General features: G+C 43.3%; 1 protein-coding gene across 1 annotated transcript; it reads left to right on the plus strand.

Moving 5' to 3' along the window:
* Positions 1–8,574: 8,574 nt before the first annotated feature.
* Positions 8,575–9,609, plus strand: LOC116989706 (histone H1.1-like). The gene has a single exon (XM_033047301.1). The coding sequence runs from the start codon at positions 8,575–8,577 to the stop codon at positions 9,607–9,609; it is 1,035 nt and encodes a 344-aa protein (XP_032903192.1).
* The last annotated feature ends 7,239 nt before the right edge of the window (positions 9,610–16,848 follow it).

The following is a 16,848-nucleotide window of genomic DNA, read 5'->3' on the forward strand; positions in this document are numbered from 1 at the left end:
TCCCCCCAGCGAGGGCTCGCCCGCCCCGCGCCGAGAGTGCGCGCTGCGCCCCGTCGCTGAAGCCCCGGTCGCATTTCCAGGAAAGGTCGCCCGATTCTCGTTGTTAGGCTACGGGGGAGGCGACCTGGAAAAAGTCGCCTCACCGTGGAGGAGTCGACCGAAACGTTTTCCCCCTTACCCCCCCACACCACCCCCCAAATAACGAGAAGTTAGGGATAGAATAAAACTAAAAGAATAGATGTATAACACAGCAAAGAGTAGCCAGAAGCCAGAGGATTTGGAAACTTTCATCGGACAACAGAAGGAAATAAATCAAGCAATACGGGCTGAAAAGATGAAGTACGAGGGGAAGCTGGCCAGGAATGTAAAGGACAGTAAAAGCTTATTTAATATTTTAATGGAAAAAGAATAGCAAAGTAAAATGTGGGTCCCTTGAAGGCAGACACGGGTGAAATTATTAAGGGGAACAAGGAAATGGCAGAAGAGTTGAACAGGTACTTCGGATCTGTCTTCACAAAGGAAGTTTGCACCCTAGCGGCATAAACATTGACTTCTCCAATTTCTGGTAGCCCTTGCTGTCCCCCCCCCCCCCTTCTCAGCTCTCCCTCGGCCCTCTGGCTCCTCCTCTTCCTTTCTCCTTTCTTCTCCCCAACCCCAAGCCCCTCATCAGTCTGAAGAAGGGTTTCGGCCCGAAACGTTGCCTATTTCCTTCGCTCCATAGATGCTGCCTCACCCGCTGAGTTTCTCCAGCACTTTTGTCTAGGATGTTTTGAAGGATGAATGCGACCTCATTGAAACTTCTAGTATCTTTGCCCGCTAGTCCAAATATCTCAGTTGTCTGGTACTAAGTTGAGCGCTGCGAATAACCAAACCGAAGCGCCAGCACCAATTCGCTCAGCATCATGACCCTTCCGTAACAGTCGTGTTTTGTAAACCAGCTCGAGAGAAATAGGTCTTAGCTTTATCTCGTTCTTTTCCGCCAGTTTTACACCGTCCAGACATCTTCATTCTACTGCTCAGAAACATAATTGAACTTGAAACCAAAGACTACAGAGGACCGCTCCTCTAGTATCTGTGCTTGAAACCTCAGTCGCAACTTCTTTTATATCTCCCTAACGGATGGACAATGGTGCCGTTTTCATTGGTCAATTGATTCCACTTTGATTATTGATTGGCCTTCCGCAGCAGATTAAAACAGAAACGTTCCCCAATTTCAGCCAATACAACTCGAGATCTTATCTATCCCTAATTAGCATATGGTATCAATCTGAGAAGTTGACAGTTTCTTTCTTGGACCCCATCTGACCGTATATACGTACTTATAATAATACAATTTACATCGGGTAGATTTGAGCGCTATTCATGTGAATCTGGGGCGTCCTGGTTTCACTTTAAGTGATTACAAAATCCAAATATAGACTTTCTATGAGTTTATTTTTCTCTGAACGAAATCTCATTTTGATGTCCATCACCCAAGTTCCGGTAAATATCCCGGTTTTGTGTTTGATTGAATGTGCCTGTTACAGGCCGGCGGTTGCACTTCACTGACAAATATTGAATTTAAAGGCATTGGATTAGGTCATGTTTTTCCATGTTGTGTACCTTAATTAAGCTTTCCAATTATTGACGTGGTCGATTCCCCGTGGATGGCGTCGCCCGATACAAAAAAAAAGAAAACTAAGGCAAAAAATAAGATTCAATTACTGAGGAGAAACTTAATCAGAAAACCTCTGAAATTGTGCAAAGAGAATAATCTGACGTTGTGAACGTCGCGTCACGTTAATAAATATATTCTGGTTCAATTGATATACGTTCTTTCAGCAAAACGACATTTTGTTTTTCTCCAATATTTGTTATTGGTAAGATTATTTTTTCACTTTAGGATTTAGGGACAAACCTGTCTCAGGTGCCCTTTATTTACATTTAATGAGAGGAAATCTGAGACCGAGATCTTTGAGCTGCTTGACTCTGCAGCGTCCGTCACACCAATTTAAATAGCGGTTGCGGCTAGAAATATTTCACTCCTGGAGAGCGAGGTAGACACGCGCAGATCACAGGGGGAAACACGTTTTTATTACTGCGATGATCCACACTGTACGCGCCAATCGTACCGAGAGGAAGACCAAGCAGATGACCAAAAAGCCCACAGTATCCAAGTTAATCTTGCAAGCAGTGGCAGCTACGCATGAGCGATGCGGGCTCTCATCAGTCGGTGTCAAGAAGATGCTGTCGGGCAGCGGCTACAATGTGACTAAGAACAACTCTCGGATCAACCAGGCGGTCAGGACCCTGATCAACAAGGGCTCGTTAGTGAATGTCACGGGCGTGGGCGCATCCGGTTCCTTCAAACTTAGCAAGGAGCAGAAAGACGAGGTGCAGCGGGTGGAAAGTACAGTGCTTGTATCTGGCGCTGCGGCCACCAAACAACCGATGGGCAAATATGCGGCCAAAAGGCCCGCTCGCGCGAAGAAACCCAGAAAGAAAGGGCCGTCCCGGCGGAGAATGAAGGACGGATGCCGCAGGAAGTTGACGAAAGGCGGAAGAAAATTGAAAAATGCCCCGAGAAGAAAAATAGACAGGACGGGCGGGAATGGAAGTCGGCAACGGGCAAAGCCGAGGAAAACGAAAGCAGAAACACCTCTGGCTGAAACTAGCTCCGAGAAAGGAAACCTAGCTGTTTCGGGGCAGCAAGAGAGCACCTGAGTGAAGGCAGATAATTCATAACAGACAACGGCTCTTTTCAGAGCCACAAAAATATGTCATGAAAATGCCAAAACGATTGTGTGAAGTTTGATTTGGGATACTGCATGGAGGGAGATTGGAAATTGAACAGTTAATAATTTAAAAGGTGCCAGTTATGCCGAATAATGAAAACAAAAACCTGCTAAATATGAAATCAAAGTTTATTCTCGAATTATTGATTTGTTCACTATGGATAATGTATGACAAAATGTGTATGTGGTTTTTATTTTGTTTATATTTCAAAATCGGAACACGGAATCCTTCACATGATTAGGCAGCGGCCACATGAAGTGCTGGAATTACTCAGCGGGCCAGGCAGCATCTTTGAAAAAATCTCTGGAATCAATCTAAAGAAGACCCAAACCCGAAATATATATGAACGTGTGTGTGCGAGCCAAGTTAGAGATAAATAGATCTCAAAGTTCCTTCTCATGGATCAGAAGCAACTTTGATTTAAAGCAACACTATTTCTCTCTATCTTATTTACATAGAAAATAGGTGCAGGAGGAGGCCATTCGGCCCTTCGAGCTAGCACTGCCATTCATTGTGATCATGGCTGATCGGACCAATCAATAACCCGTGCCTGCCTTCTCCCCGTATCCCTTGATACCACTAGCCCCTAGAGCTCTATCTAACTCTCTTAAATACATCCAGTGATTTCGCCTCCACTGCACTCTGTGGCAGGGAATTCCACAAATTCACAACTATCTAGGTGAAAACGTTTTTTCTCACCTCAGTCTTAAATGGCCTCCCCTTTATTCTAAGACTGGTTCTGGACTCGCCCAACATTTGGAACAATTTTCCTGCATCTAGCTTGTCCAGTCCTTTTATAATTTTATATGTTTCTATAAGATCCCCCAGAGATTTGTCAGCTGATGTACATAAACCATAAAGGCAATTATATTAATAAATATATACATATAAATATATGCATATATAACCATATAACAATTACAGCACGGAAACAGGCCATCTTGGCCCTACAAGTCCGTGCCGAACAAATATATAAATATATTAATTCATATATATATATATATATGTATACCAGACTAAGTTGGACTAGTTTAGTCCCAGCTGGTCCCACAATGCAATATGCCACCTCTCCACCAATTCCAATATTGCTGGCCAGTGGAGGGGGGAGGGCTTTCTGGAGCGCTAGCATGGGTGTTGTGGGCCGAAGGGACTGGTTTCCAGAGGGCTAGTATTTACCAAAGATCTTTGGTATGGACATTGTCGGCACACACACACACACTCACATACACACACTCACAGACACATACACACACTCACAAACACACACATACACTCACAAACACATACACACACTCACTGACTCACTCATCGTATATATCACACACATCACCCCTTGCAAGGGGTGACATTGAAACAGGAGATGGTGAGTCATTATGGATAGAACTAAGGAATTGTAAGAGTAAAAAAAACCTTAATTGGGACTAATCTACAGGCCCCCAAACAGTAGCCTGGACATAGGGCGCAAGTTGAATCAGGAGTTAGAATTGGCATGTGTGGTTATGCTGTGGTTGTTATGGGAGATTTCAACATGCAGGTAGACTGGGAAAATCAGGTTGGTACTGGACCCCAAGAAAGGGACTTTGTAGAGTGCCTTCGTGATGGATTCTTAGAACAGCTTGTATTGGAGCCTACCAGGGAGAAGGCAATTCTGGATTTAGTGTTATGTAATGAACCGGATTTGATAAAGGACCTCAAGGTTAATGAACCATTAGGAGGGAGTGACCATAACACGGTCAGGTTTAATCTACAATTGGAGAGGGAGAAGGGTAGATCGGAGGTGTCAGTGTTGCAGTTGAATAAAGGGGTCTATGGGGCCACGAGGGAGGAGCTGGCCAAAGTTGACTGGAAAGATACACTAGCAGGGATGACTGGAACAAAAATGGCAGGTGTTTCTAAGAATGATACAGAAGGTGCAGGATCAGTTCATTCCTCGGAGGAAGAAAGATTCCAAGGGGAGAAAGGGACGACCATGGCTGACAAGGGACGTGGTGACAGAGGAACTGAAGGAAATCCGCATTAGGCAGGAAATGGTGTTGGATAGACTGATGGGACTGAAGGCTGATAAATCCCCAAGGCCTGTTGGTCTGTCTGCATCCCAGGGTACTTAAGGAAGTGGCTCTAGAAATCGTGGATGCATTGGTGATAATTTTTCAATGTTCTATAGACTCAGGATCAGTTCCTGTGGATTGGAGGGTAACTAATGTTATTCCACTTTTTAAGAAAGGCGGGAGAGAGAAAACAGGGAATTATAGACCAGTTAGCCTGACATCGGTGGTGGGGAAGATGCTGGAGTCGAACATTTGGATAGCAGTAACAGGATCGGTATGAGTCAGCATGGATTTATGAAGGTGAAATCATGCTTGACTAATCTTCTGGAATTTTTTGAAGATGTAACTAGGAAAATGGTCAAGGGAGAGCCAGTGGATGTAGTGTACCTGGACTTTCAGAAAGTATTTGATAAGGTCCCACATAGGAGATTTGTGGGCAAAATTAGGGCACATGGTATTGGCAGTAGAGTGCTGACCTGGATAGAGAAGTGGCTGGCAGACAGGAAACAAAGAGTAGGGGTTAACGGGTCCCTTTCAGAATGGCAGGCAGTGACTAGTGGGGTACTGCAAGACTCGGTGCTGGGACCGCAGCTATTTACAATATACATTAATGATTTGGATGAAGGGATTCAAAGTAACAACAAATTTGCAGATAACACAAAGCTGGTTGGCAGTGTGAACTGTGAGGAAGATGCTATGAGAATGCAGGGTGACTTGGACAGGTTGGGGGAGTGGGCAGATGAAGTTTAATGTGGACAAATGTGAGGTTATCCACTTTGGTAGCAAAACAGGAAGGCAGATTACTATCTAAATGCCGTCAAGTTGGGAAAAGGGGAAGTACAACGGGATCTGGGGGTCCTTGTCCATCAGTCTATGAAAGTCAGCATGCAGCTACAGCAGGCAGTGAAGAAAGCGAATGGCATGTTGGCCTTTATAACAAGAGGAATCGAATATAGGAGCAAAGAGGTCCTTCTGCAGTTGTACAGAGCCCTAGTGAGACCACGCCTGGAGTATTGTGTGTAGTTTTGGTCCCTTAATTTGAGGAAGGTCATTCGTGCTATTGAGGGAGTGCAGCGTAGGTTTACAAGGTTAATTCCCGGAATGGCGGGGCTGTCATATGCTGAGGGAATGGAGCAGCTGGGCTTGTACACTCTGGAGTTTAGAAGGATGAGAGGATATCTCCTTGAAACATATAAGATTGTTAAGGGCTTGGACACACTAGAGGCAGGAAACATGTTCCCGATGTTGGGGGAGTCCAGAACCAGGGGCCACAGTTTAAGAATGAGGAGTAAGCCATTTAGAACGGAGACAAGGAAGCACTTTTTCTCACAGAGAGTGGTGAGTCTGTGGAATTCTCTGCCTCAGAGGGCGGTGGAGGCAGGTTCTCTGGATGCTTTCAAGAGAGAGCTAGATAGGGCTCTTAAAAATAGCGGAGTCAGGAGATATGGGGAGAAGGCAGGAACGGGGTACTGATTGGGGATGATCAACCATGATCACATTGAATGGCGGTGCTGTCTCGAAGGGCCGAATGGCCTACTCCTGCACCTATTGTCTATTTGGATAGATAGATCGAGATAGATAGATAGATAGATAGATAGATAGATAGATAGATAGATAGATAGATAGATAGATAGAGAGAGAGAGAGAGAGAGAGAGAGAGAGAGAGAGAGAGAGAGAGAGAGAGAGAGAGAGAGAGAGAGAGAGCGAGAGAGAGAGATAGGGATAGATATAGAGAGTGAGATATGGAGAGATAGAGATAGATATGGAGAGATAGATATAGAGAGGTAGAGAGTGATAGAGAGAGCGGGAGATAGCAAGAGATGGCGTGAGATAGAAAGAGATAGAGAGCAATAGAGAGAGATGGAGAGAGTTAGATAGAGATAGATAGAGACAGATAGATAGATATATAATTAAAGGTCTCATCTTGACCACTTTCTGTCTGCACTGTATATTGATTTTAGCAAAAACGGTACCATATATCGCTATGATTTCTGGCCATTTTACTCACAGTCCTCCTCCGCTGAGCAAGTCCCAAGCATTTTTCCCATCAACGAAAAATAAAAAAGTTATGAGTGTTTAAAGAACCTTGAGATCCTCTCGCCGTCAATCACCACAATGAAGGTAATGCCCCTTCCATGGGGTGGGGGCAGGACTATAAAACCCCAGATGCCTGAACATGACTCAGTCCATATGCAAGATCATGAGAGAGAGGCCACAAATCTCATTATAGGCTGTGAATCAACTGAACTGTGAGTCTGCAATGTACTTGCAATAAATTATTTGTTAGCTCATAATGAAAATGAAATTAGCTGTTTGGCTTGGCTTGCCCTGTGCTTGAAACTGGAAAGGCAATGGAAGTGAAGTGAAAGTGCAGTGAGCTGTTTGGCTTGGCAATCCGCGACTCATAGCCACATTCATTGTTACGTCCAGAGAGACAGCACCATCTCGATAAGCCTTCGCTAAATAAAGCAAACTCAAAGTCAGAGCAATTTGATTGCAATATTGTGGGGTTATTATTTTTGGGTGACTGAGCGCTCAGAATCAAATGCTCTTGTATTGGTGCTCATTTCGGCGTTTTTTAACAGGTAAGAAAGTACGCGTTTCGTGTGTTAAGTGTATACCGAGGCTGCCTAGTCCTCCACATGGAATGAGCAGCTCTGTGCGTCACGCCCTTTGACCCGATGACCTTACGTGCAACCCCCTGTACAAACTAAAGAAAATATCGAACAGCCAGAACCTTGGATTATCAGGTCGACACAGGGAACTGCAGATGTTGGAATCTAAGGCAAAAAAACACAAAGTGCTGGTAGAAGAATGATCTTACCAAGAATTTTACCGATTCATGTTCTAAAGGGACTGACCTGACCTGCTGAGTATGAGCACTTTGTATGTTGCATTATTATTAATCTTGATGAATGCCCTCTGTTCATCTGATCAAGTGACGTAGTAGACACTCAGAACTGATGGACCCTATTGTTTGCACTTCATCCTTCATTTCCAAACTCTTTGACCACATCTCACAGGGACAAGTACTTTGAAATGAGGGTAACCATAGAGATAATTGATGCCCAAAGAAAAAATCTGGCATCGACATGTGGAGCCACAGGGGATGGGCAAATTCCTCAAATAGTCTTTCTGCTGTTTTTACCAGGGTGCAAAACATGAAGGCTAAGGGACAGCATTGAATGAAGATGTCTTCAGGACGGTAAGAAGGAACTGCAAATGCTGGAAAATCGAAGGTCGGCAAAAATGCTGGAGAAATTCAACGGGTGAAGCAGCATCTAGGGAGCGGAGGAAATTGGCGACGTTTCGGGTCGAGACCCTTCTTAAGACGAAATGTAGGCTTCACTGATATTAGCTGACCCGAATTGCAATCTAATAAAAATACGGATAGCTGCTTGCAGTCTTTGGAATGGGAGATGTAGTGCAATGGGGTTCAATAAGGAGCGTTTTGTTTCGACAGAATTTTACTTCAATTTTCAGTCATTCCTTTCCAGATATGAAATGCCGACTCGATTTGATGGGGTATATGAAGAAAGAAACACATGCAAGTGCAAATAAGGCTTAAAATCATGGAGCATCCTAGGCGGCATGGATGAGAGGCTGTAGGACTTGTTTCCGGATTCGCTCTTCCTCGTCCGCCTATGCCTCATATAAACGCCTGCTGGCGCTCATAGCTCCACTAGTTTCGGCCACTACTGGAGATTAGAATCGGAAGAAGTGGAAAGAACGGGTTCCGGGCTACTCCGACATGGCTGAGGACGAGAGGCCGGAATTTCCCGGCGACTTCGGCAGGAGGGGAGGCGTGGGTGCAGAAGGAGGAGGAGGCGGCGGTGGAAGTGACACCACCCCGCCACAGGATCGGCCAGCGCCGGATAAAGGAGCAGCGGTAAAGAAGAGGCGGCGGCTGCGGCGGCGGCAACAACAACAGGTTCAGCAGCAGCCCAAGCGAGTGAAGTTGCCCAAAAAGCCGCCGTTCGGTCCCACCGTCACCGAGCGCGTCCTGTCGGTGGCGGAGTCCAGCATGGAGCGACGCGGCATCTCGCTGGCCGCCCTGAAGAAAGCTCTGTTTGCCAAAGGTTACGACGTGGGCCGCAACAACAGCCGCGTCAACCGGACGGTGCGGCTACTGGTGCAGAGGGGCTCGCTGGTGCGGACCAGCGGCACCGGCGCCTCCGGTTCCTTCCGGTTTAACCGGACAGTGGTGCCCAGAATGAAGAAGAAAGTGGGGACGGCCCGCAGGAAGGTGGAGTCTAGACGTGAGAAGAAAGCAGGGACGGCCCGCAGGAAGGTGGCGTCTAGACGTGAGAAGAAAGCAGGGGCGGCCCGCAGGAAGGTTGCACCCAAGCGAGAGAAGAAAGCGAGAGCGGCCCGCAGGAAGGTGGCATCCAAGCGGGTGAAGAAAGCGGGAGCGACCCGCAGGAAGGTGGCATCCAAGCGGGTGAAGAAAGCGGGAGCGACCCGCAGGAAGGTGGCATCCAAGCGGGTGAAGAAAGTGGGAGCGCCCGGGAGGAGGAGCCCCAAGCGCCAAACCAAGCCGCGCAGGACCGCCGCCCGACCCTTCAAGCGCCATCCGACTACGTTTCGGTCGGCCCTATGCCAAGCCCCGGTCCCGCCTCCAGCCCAGCAGAAGCAGACCCAGGACAACGCGGGTCTATTGTCGGCACCAGTCGATCAGAAGCAGGAAGGCGACCCGCAGACGAATAAACGCCCGGTTGGGCGCCCACGTAAAACCCGGACCCAGGGGCTGGTAGAAGTAGACAATTCTCTAGTCATAGACTGGTAGACTTCTCGCTTGTTGGTTTTCCCTCGAAGGGGTTAAATATATACTACACTTATAAAAAGGCTCTTTTCAGAGCCACTAAATGATCAAGAAAATAGCAAAACCTCACCGGGGAGCACAAAACAAATCTCTTCTCTACCTCAGATGGAATAACATTGACGGTATCAATTTTTGCCAGTAGAATTACAGAAGTAGTCACTGAACCGCAAAGCTTAAATTCTATACAGACTATAACAACCATATTTAAATTGCGCCAAGCCAAAAAAAAAAAGGCTTATCCGAAGGAAATAGATATTTTGATCTACATTAATGTCCTTAGCATTATCCAGCAATAGCTGGTGACGAAACACTAGGGTGGAGTTTGCTTGGCATTTTAGATGTACTGTAAAATCGTTCACTGAATTATATTAGTTGGGAACATGGGCGTTTGTATGAATTTTGAAAATCATAATTATGAGATCCAAAATATTTTTCCACATTAAAAGTTTGAATTTATCAAGACAAATATAATCCCTGTCAGCATTGTAAAAATAAATTGAGACGAAAAAATATCCTGATATTTTCTTTTCAACTTGATTAATCGAGTAAATTCGACGTGTATCGATTATAAACTATTATATCGATCTTACTGATATCAAATAAAGGAGCTACGAGCAGAATGGAATTGGAGCAACACAACGGAATGACGTTAGCCATGACTTCAATTTTAATGTATGCAGACCGCAACTAAATGATTGTTTCGAACCAGGGACAAGATTTTTATTGTCTCGATTGCATTTTTGATATTACAAATTGCTAAGCCGACGAACGTTTGACGAAGCGTTGATTGTTTCTTTTCGGACGCTGCATGACAGGACTATCCACGGCTTTGTAATTTTCAGTGGTTTGAATTTTATTATAGCCAATTTATCAACAATTCGACGCCAACAAAGCTCTTGATCAATTATAGTCTCCATTTAAAACTTTTGAGTTTAAGTTTAATGGCAGCTGGTATACGCGGTGACTGCTTTCATCCCTTCCGAGACGGCGGGTTTCGCCCGGGCAGCAGGGGGCGGACGACACTCTGGATCGCCAGGAAGAAATGGTCTGGCGGCGGGCGTAATGCACCAGAGGGGAAGCCTCCGCAGCGATGCGCTAAAAGTTGTCGTTGGAGATCCTCTTTCAGCACCCTTAAGATGTAGACGCTGAAACTCTCCTCCCTGCACTTCTCGTGTTTCTTGTCGTCTTTCTTGCTTCATGGCAGTTTTCTTTGAGCCCTTTTTGAAATGGCGCCTTTGGAATTCGCTGCCGAGGCGCTTGTGGAAATTGGGGGGTTGCACGTAATGTCACTGGGTCATAGGGCTTGACGCACGGAGCCGCTCAATCCATCTGGAGGACATCCGTAAATTCCGGTATATGCTATTAATGCAAGAAACGCGTACTTTCCTACCTGTTAAAAACCGCCAAAATTGTGATATTTTGCGCTGAAAAAATTTGTAGAAGTCGGGGTAAGTGTGAGAGACATGTGCCCAACTTTAGAATTCCAAAAGTGAAGAGAAATGAAGGTAAAGAGAAGCAGAGCTGAAGGGACCACAGCAGCTAAAGTGCTTGGCGAACATTAGCCGTGCAGATATCGGAATTGAAAATATTGGGAATTATCGCGTTTGCTCACTGCATTATTTGTGGTTTTTCTTGATTCCTTTGGTATCTAAAAAGTCTCAGAAGTGATAAATCTAGCTGTAAATTTTTCTTCAGATGCGTTTTCATTTTGTATGTAAAACCCCATTTGAGAACCATGGGCGATTAAAAAAATTTACAGCCAGATTTATCACTTCCGAAACTTTTTAGATGCCAAAGAAATCAAGAAAAAACACAAATAATGCCTTAGTTGATGAAATGCAGTGAGCAAACGGCCAATGTTCGCTAAGCACTGTCTGTTGTGGTCCCATCAGCTCTCGCTTCTATCTACCGTCATTTCTCCTCACTTTTGGAATTCTGAAGTAGGCTAAATGTCTCTCACGCTTATCCCGATTTCCATAATTATTTACAGCGCAAAAATTGACAATTTCAACGGGTTTTAACGGGCCCGCTACGCTGGAAACAATGGTAAGTGCCTATTATTACCTGCAGTACATCGCGTGTATTTGGAGTAGCCTAGCAACAGTACGGGTCATGGGTCGTGACCCGACTGCCGTGAAACCTCCCTATAGCCACAGCGATAGGCATTGCAAAGCGTTCAACCAAAATGAAATCCGGATGTAATATCATGTAAGCGCTACCCCCGTCGCCTCTCTGATATCGGCAACGGAATGCAAATGGGGAATGGGAAATCATTGATTCCAATTGATTAATCCTTGTTCAGTTGCATCAAACACAGCAGGCACTGGGTTAATTTTTGCAACTGTAAGGAAGGATAATACTCCTGTCATTTAATATACAAATTAATATGAACACTTTGTCTACCGCAACAACCGCATTCAAATACATTGATTTGATTTGAGTTGCAAAACTAAAATAAATCTTTGAGTCTCGAAATTCAACTCGCCTTAAACGGAAAAAAAATGGCTGCAAGGAAAATAGATGTCAAAAGAAAGGCTTCCACAGTAACATTTTAAAAAAAAAATAATCACGTTGGAAATATTTTGCCTGGTGTTGCTGGCAAATTTGTAATTTACCTGCTATATTATTTATGCAACCGAGTTGGTTACATTTTGGATTAAGGTTTCGGTTTTTTAATATTGTCGTTTTCAGCGAAAAGCTTTGTTTTGCATTTCATCTAGTTAAATTAGATAATACTATAGATAAATACAGTCAAACCAAACTGAAGTACAATGGGGGGGGGGGGGGGGTTGAACGTAAGGTCATCGGGTCAAAGGGCGTGACGCATGGAACAGCTCAATCCTTCTGGAGTACCAGGCAGCCCCCTGCATACAATGGTAACACACATGAAACGCGTACTTTCTTACCTGTTAAAAAACGCCAAAATTGTCATTTTTTGCGCTGTAGAAAATGTGGAAATAGGGGTAACTATGAGAGACATTTATCCTTCTTCAGAATTCCAAAGTGAGGAGAAATTATGGCAAGAGCTGAAGGGACGACAACAGCTAAAGTGGTTGGCGAACATTGGCCGTACAGATATCAAGATTGAAAATATTGGGAATTATTGTGTTTGCTCACTGCATTTCATCAACAGTAAGCTTAGGTTTCTATGTGTTTTTTCTTGATACCTTTGGTATCTAAAACGTTTTAGAGGTGATAAATCTGTGTGTAAAATTTGAAAATAGCCCATGGTTCTCAAGTGGGATTTTACATGCTTCTGAAGCTAAAGGTATCATTAAAAAAAAAAAAAAAAAATCGCAAACCATATGTGGGTTTTGAATTATTAGTTGATAATAGATTGCTTTGAAGTATTTTTGATAGACCTACGGGTTTAGAGGCACGCGTATTGATTTGGTCTAACTATAAACACCATAATTCTTGATAGGTATAACACCATGTGGTGCTATTTCATTTTTATCTGTGGCATGGGTGGGGCAGAGGCACTTCATTTTTGCACTTGCATTTTTGCACATTTTTGCATTTTTACAGTTGTAAAACAATTGCACTTTCATCGAACTTTTTTGACAACCTTCTCCCTGGAGATGTCATTTTAGCTGATCGCAGTTTTGACATAAAAGATGATGACGGATTTTACGGTTGTCAAGCAGAAATTCCTGCATTTACAAGAGGGAAAGCATGACTATCTGAGCTGGATGTGGAAAAAACTCGTGAATTAGCACATTTGCGCATTCATGTAGAGCGTGCGATTGGTGGTGTCAGGAAAAAATACCAATTACTAAGTCATACTGTAACACTGGAGTACATGATAACCAACTCTGAAAGTCAAGTACCCAAAATTGATAAATTTGCAAGGATCTGCTGTGCATTGTTCAACTTAAATGAATCCATAGTCCTACAGTAGGTGCGGATAGTTATGCTTTCATATGGGGCATATACGAACAATAAAAACTTTCAAAAAAGGTACTTGGCTCAGCAGCATTTATTATGGATGAAATTGCAAGTAATTGCCAAATCATTGAATAACAAACACAGAAGTTACAGTGCACTTCAGAATCTTTAACATTAAACTTAAATAAAATAGTTTGAAAGAGACCGCTGTGTTAAAATGAACACAAAATGTCCTATTATGTGGTTTTATGCAGTGCAAGGCAAACATGGTATATAAATGCTAGACTTAGTATTTATGAGAAATATGTTCAGCACAATATTTGCCATTCATTTCTTTTTGGGAGCTTTGGTTTTTGATTTTGGGAGGAGCCTACAATCTGGGCAAAACCTTTTTTTGTGTGTTTCATAATTTTCTGGCAATTTCAGGCATTCAAAAATGAAACCACGAAATAGGATACTTTGGGTTATCACACATGATCATTTTCCTGCTTTCCCCCTCCTGACAGTAGCACCATTTTTGTTCATCCTGGTCATCGTTCTCCAGGACATTCTCTAACATATTTTTGGGAGGACTGGTTAAATGCTCGCCAACAAGCTCCGGTAACATGCCTAATTGAAGAAGTGAGTGGCATTTTCTTGGGATGTATACACTTGTGTCGTGTAACCAACCACTTGCAAACTGATTGTTGGGAGTGGGAGATTGCAACCTTAACGTGGTCCACCCTGTTTCGATTAATGCAATCAACCTGGGGTGCACAATCAAGTAAGATCAAATAGAACAAGTTGTCCTACAACTTTAGGCTGTGCATGCCATAAGCAAGAAGAAGAAGCCTCAGATGACTTGTAGGGCTGAAAATTCTTTGCTGTGTATGGACTGGGTGTTGAGATGAGGTAGGCCATGATGTCCATGGAATTAAGTTCTGGCAGTTGGGAGATGTCACGGGATCTCTCTGCTTCAGGCACTAAGTAAGGGTCAATACCATTCAAGGAGACTTTTTGGACATATTGTTCATAGTTGCTAGATTTGAGGCATACTGCGACAATTGAATGTATACGGGGACAGAAGACGGGCCAGCTGCACTGGAAGCCATGGTAAGTGTTTTACCACTTTTACTCCAGAAGGCGTTGCGTGTACTAGCTGTAAATTTTTCTTCAGATGCGTTTTCATTTTGTATGTAAAACCCCATTTGAGAACCATGGGCGATTAAAAAAATTTACAGCCAGATTTATCACTTCCGAAACTTTTTAGATGCCAAAGAAATCAAGAAAAAACACAAATAATGCCTTAGTTGATGAAATGCAGTGAGCAAACGGCCAATGTTCGCTAAGCACTGTCTGTTGTGGTCCCATCAGCTCTCGCTTCTATCTACCGTCATTTCTCCTCACTTTTGGAATTCTGAAGTAGGCTAAATGTCTCTCACGCTTATCCCGATTTCCATAATTATTTACAGCGCAAAAATTGACAATTTCAGCGGGTTTTAACGGGCCCGCTACGCTGGAAACAATGGTAAGTGCCTACCTGCAGTACATCGCGTGTAATCCATTTGGAGTAGCCTAGCAACAGTACGGGTCATGGGTCGTGACCCGACTGCCGTGAAACCTCCCTATAGCCACAGCGATAGGCATTGCAAAGCGTTCAACCAAAATGAAATCCGGATGTAATATCATGTAAGCGCTACCCCCGTCGCCTCTCTGATATCGGCAACGGAATGCAAATGGGGAATGGGAAATCATTGATTCCAATTGATTAATCCTTGTTCAGTTGCATCAAACACAGCAGGCACTGGGTTAATTTTTGCAACTGTAAGGAAGGATAATAATCCTGTCATTTAATATACAAATTAATATGAACACTTTGTCTACCGCAACAACCGCATTCAAATACATTGATTTGATTTGAGTTGCAAAACTAAAATAAATCTTTGAGTCTCGAAATTCAACTCGCCTTAAACGGAAAAAAAATGGCTGCAAGGAAAATAGATGTCAAAAGAAAGGCTTCCACAGTAACATTTAAAAAAAAAAATAATCACGTTGGAAATATTTTGCCTGGTGTTGCTGGCAAATTTGTAATTTACCTGCTATATTATTTATGCAACCGAGTTGGTTACATTTTGGATTAAGGTTTCGGTTTTTTAATATTGTCGTTTTCAGCGAAAAGCTTTGTTTTGCATTTCATCTAGTTAAATTAGATAATACTATAGATAAATACAGTCAAACCAAACTGAAGTACAATGGGGTACAACGTAAGGTCATCGGGTCAAAGGGCGTGACGCATGGAACAGCTCAATCCTTCTGGAGTACCAGGCAGCCCCCTGCATACAATGGTAACACACATGAAACGCGTACTTTCTTACCTGTTAAAAAATGCCAAAATTGTCATTTTTTGCGCTGTAGAAAATGTGGAAATAGGGGTAACTATGAGAGACATTTATCCTTCTTCAGAATTCCAAAGTGAGGAGAAATTATGGCAAGAGCTGAAGGGACGACAACAGCTAAAGTGGTTGGCGAACATTGGCCGTACAGATATCAAGATTGAAAATATTGGGAATTATTGTGTTTGCTCACTGCATTTCATCAACAGTAAGCTTAGGTTTCTATGTGTTTTTTCTTGATACCTTTGGTATCTAAAACGTTTTAGAGGTGATAAATCTGTGTGTAAAATTTGAAAATAGCCCATGGTTCTCAAGTGGGATTTTACATGCTTCTGAAGCTAAAGTTATCATTAAAAAAAAAAAAAAAAATCGCAAACCATATGTGGGTTTTGAATTATTAGTTGATAAGATTGCTTTGAAGTATTTTTGATAGACCTACGGGTTTAGAGGCACGCGTATTGATTTGGTCTAACTATAAACACCATAATTCTTGATAGGTATAACACCATGTGGTGCTATTTCATTTTTATCTGTGGCATGGGTGGGGCAGAGGCACTTCATTTTTGCACTTGCATTTTTGCACATTTTTGCATTTTTACAGTTGTAAAACAATTGCACTTTCATCGAACTTTTTTGACAACCTTCTCCCTGGAGATGTCATTTTAGCTGATCGCAGTTTTGACATAAAAGATGATGACGGATTTTACGGTTGTCAAGCAGAAATTCCTGCATTTACAAGAGGGAAAGCATGACTATCTGAGCTGGATGTGGAAAAAACTCGTGAATTAGCACATTTGCGCATTCATGTAGAGCGTGTGATTGGTGGTGTCAGGAAAAAATACCAATTACTAAGTCATACTGTAACACTGGAGTACATGATAACCAACTCTGAAAGTCAAGTACCCAAAATTGATAAATTTGCAAGGATCTGCTGTGCATTGTT

The sequence above is a fragment of the Amblyraja radiata genome, chromosome 29, assembly GCF_010909765.2.
Source record: "Amblyraja radiata isolate CabotCenter1 chromosome 29, sAmbRad1.1.pri, whole genome shotgun sequence".
NCBI lineage: Eukaryota > Metazoa > Chordata > Chondrichthyes > Rajiformes > Rajidae > Amblyraja > Amblyraja radiata.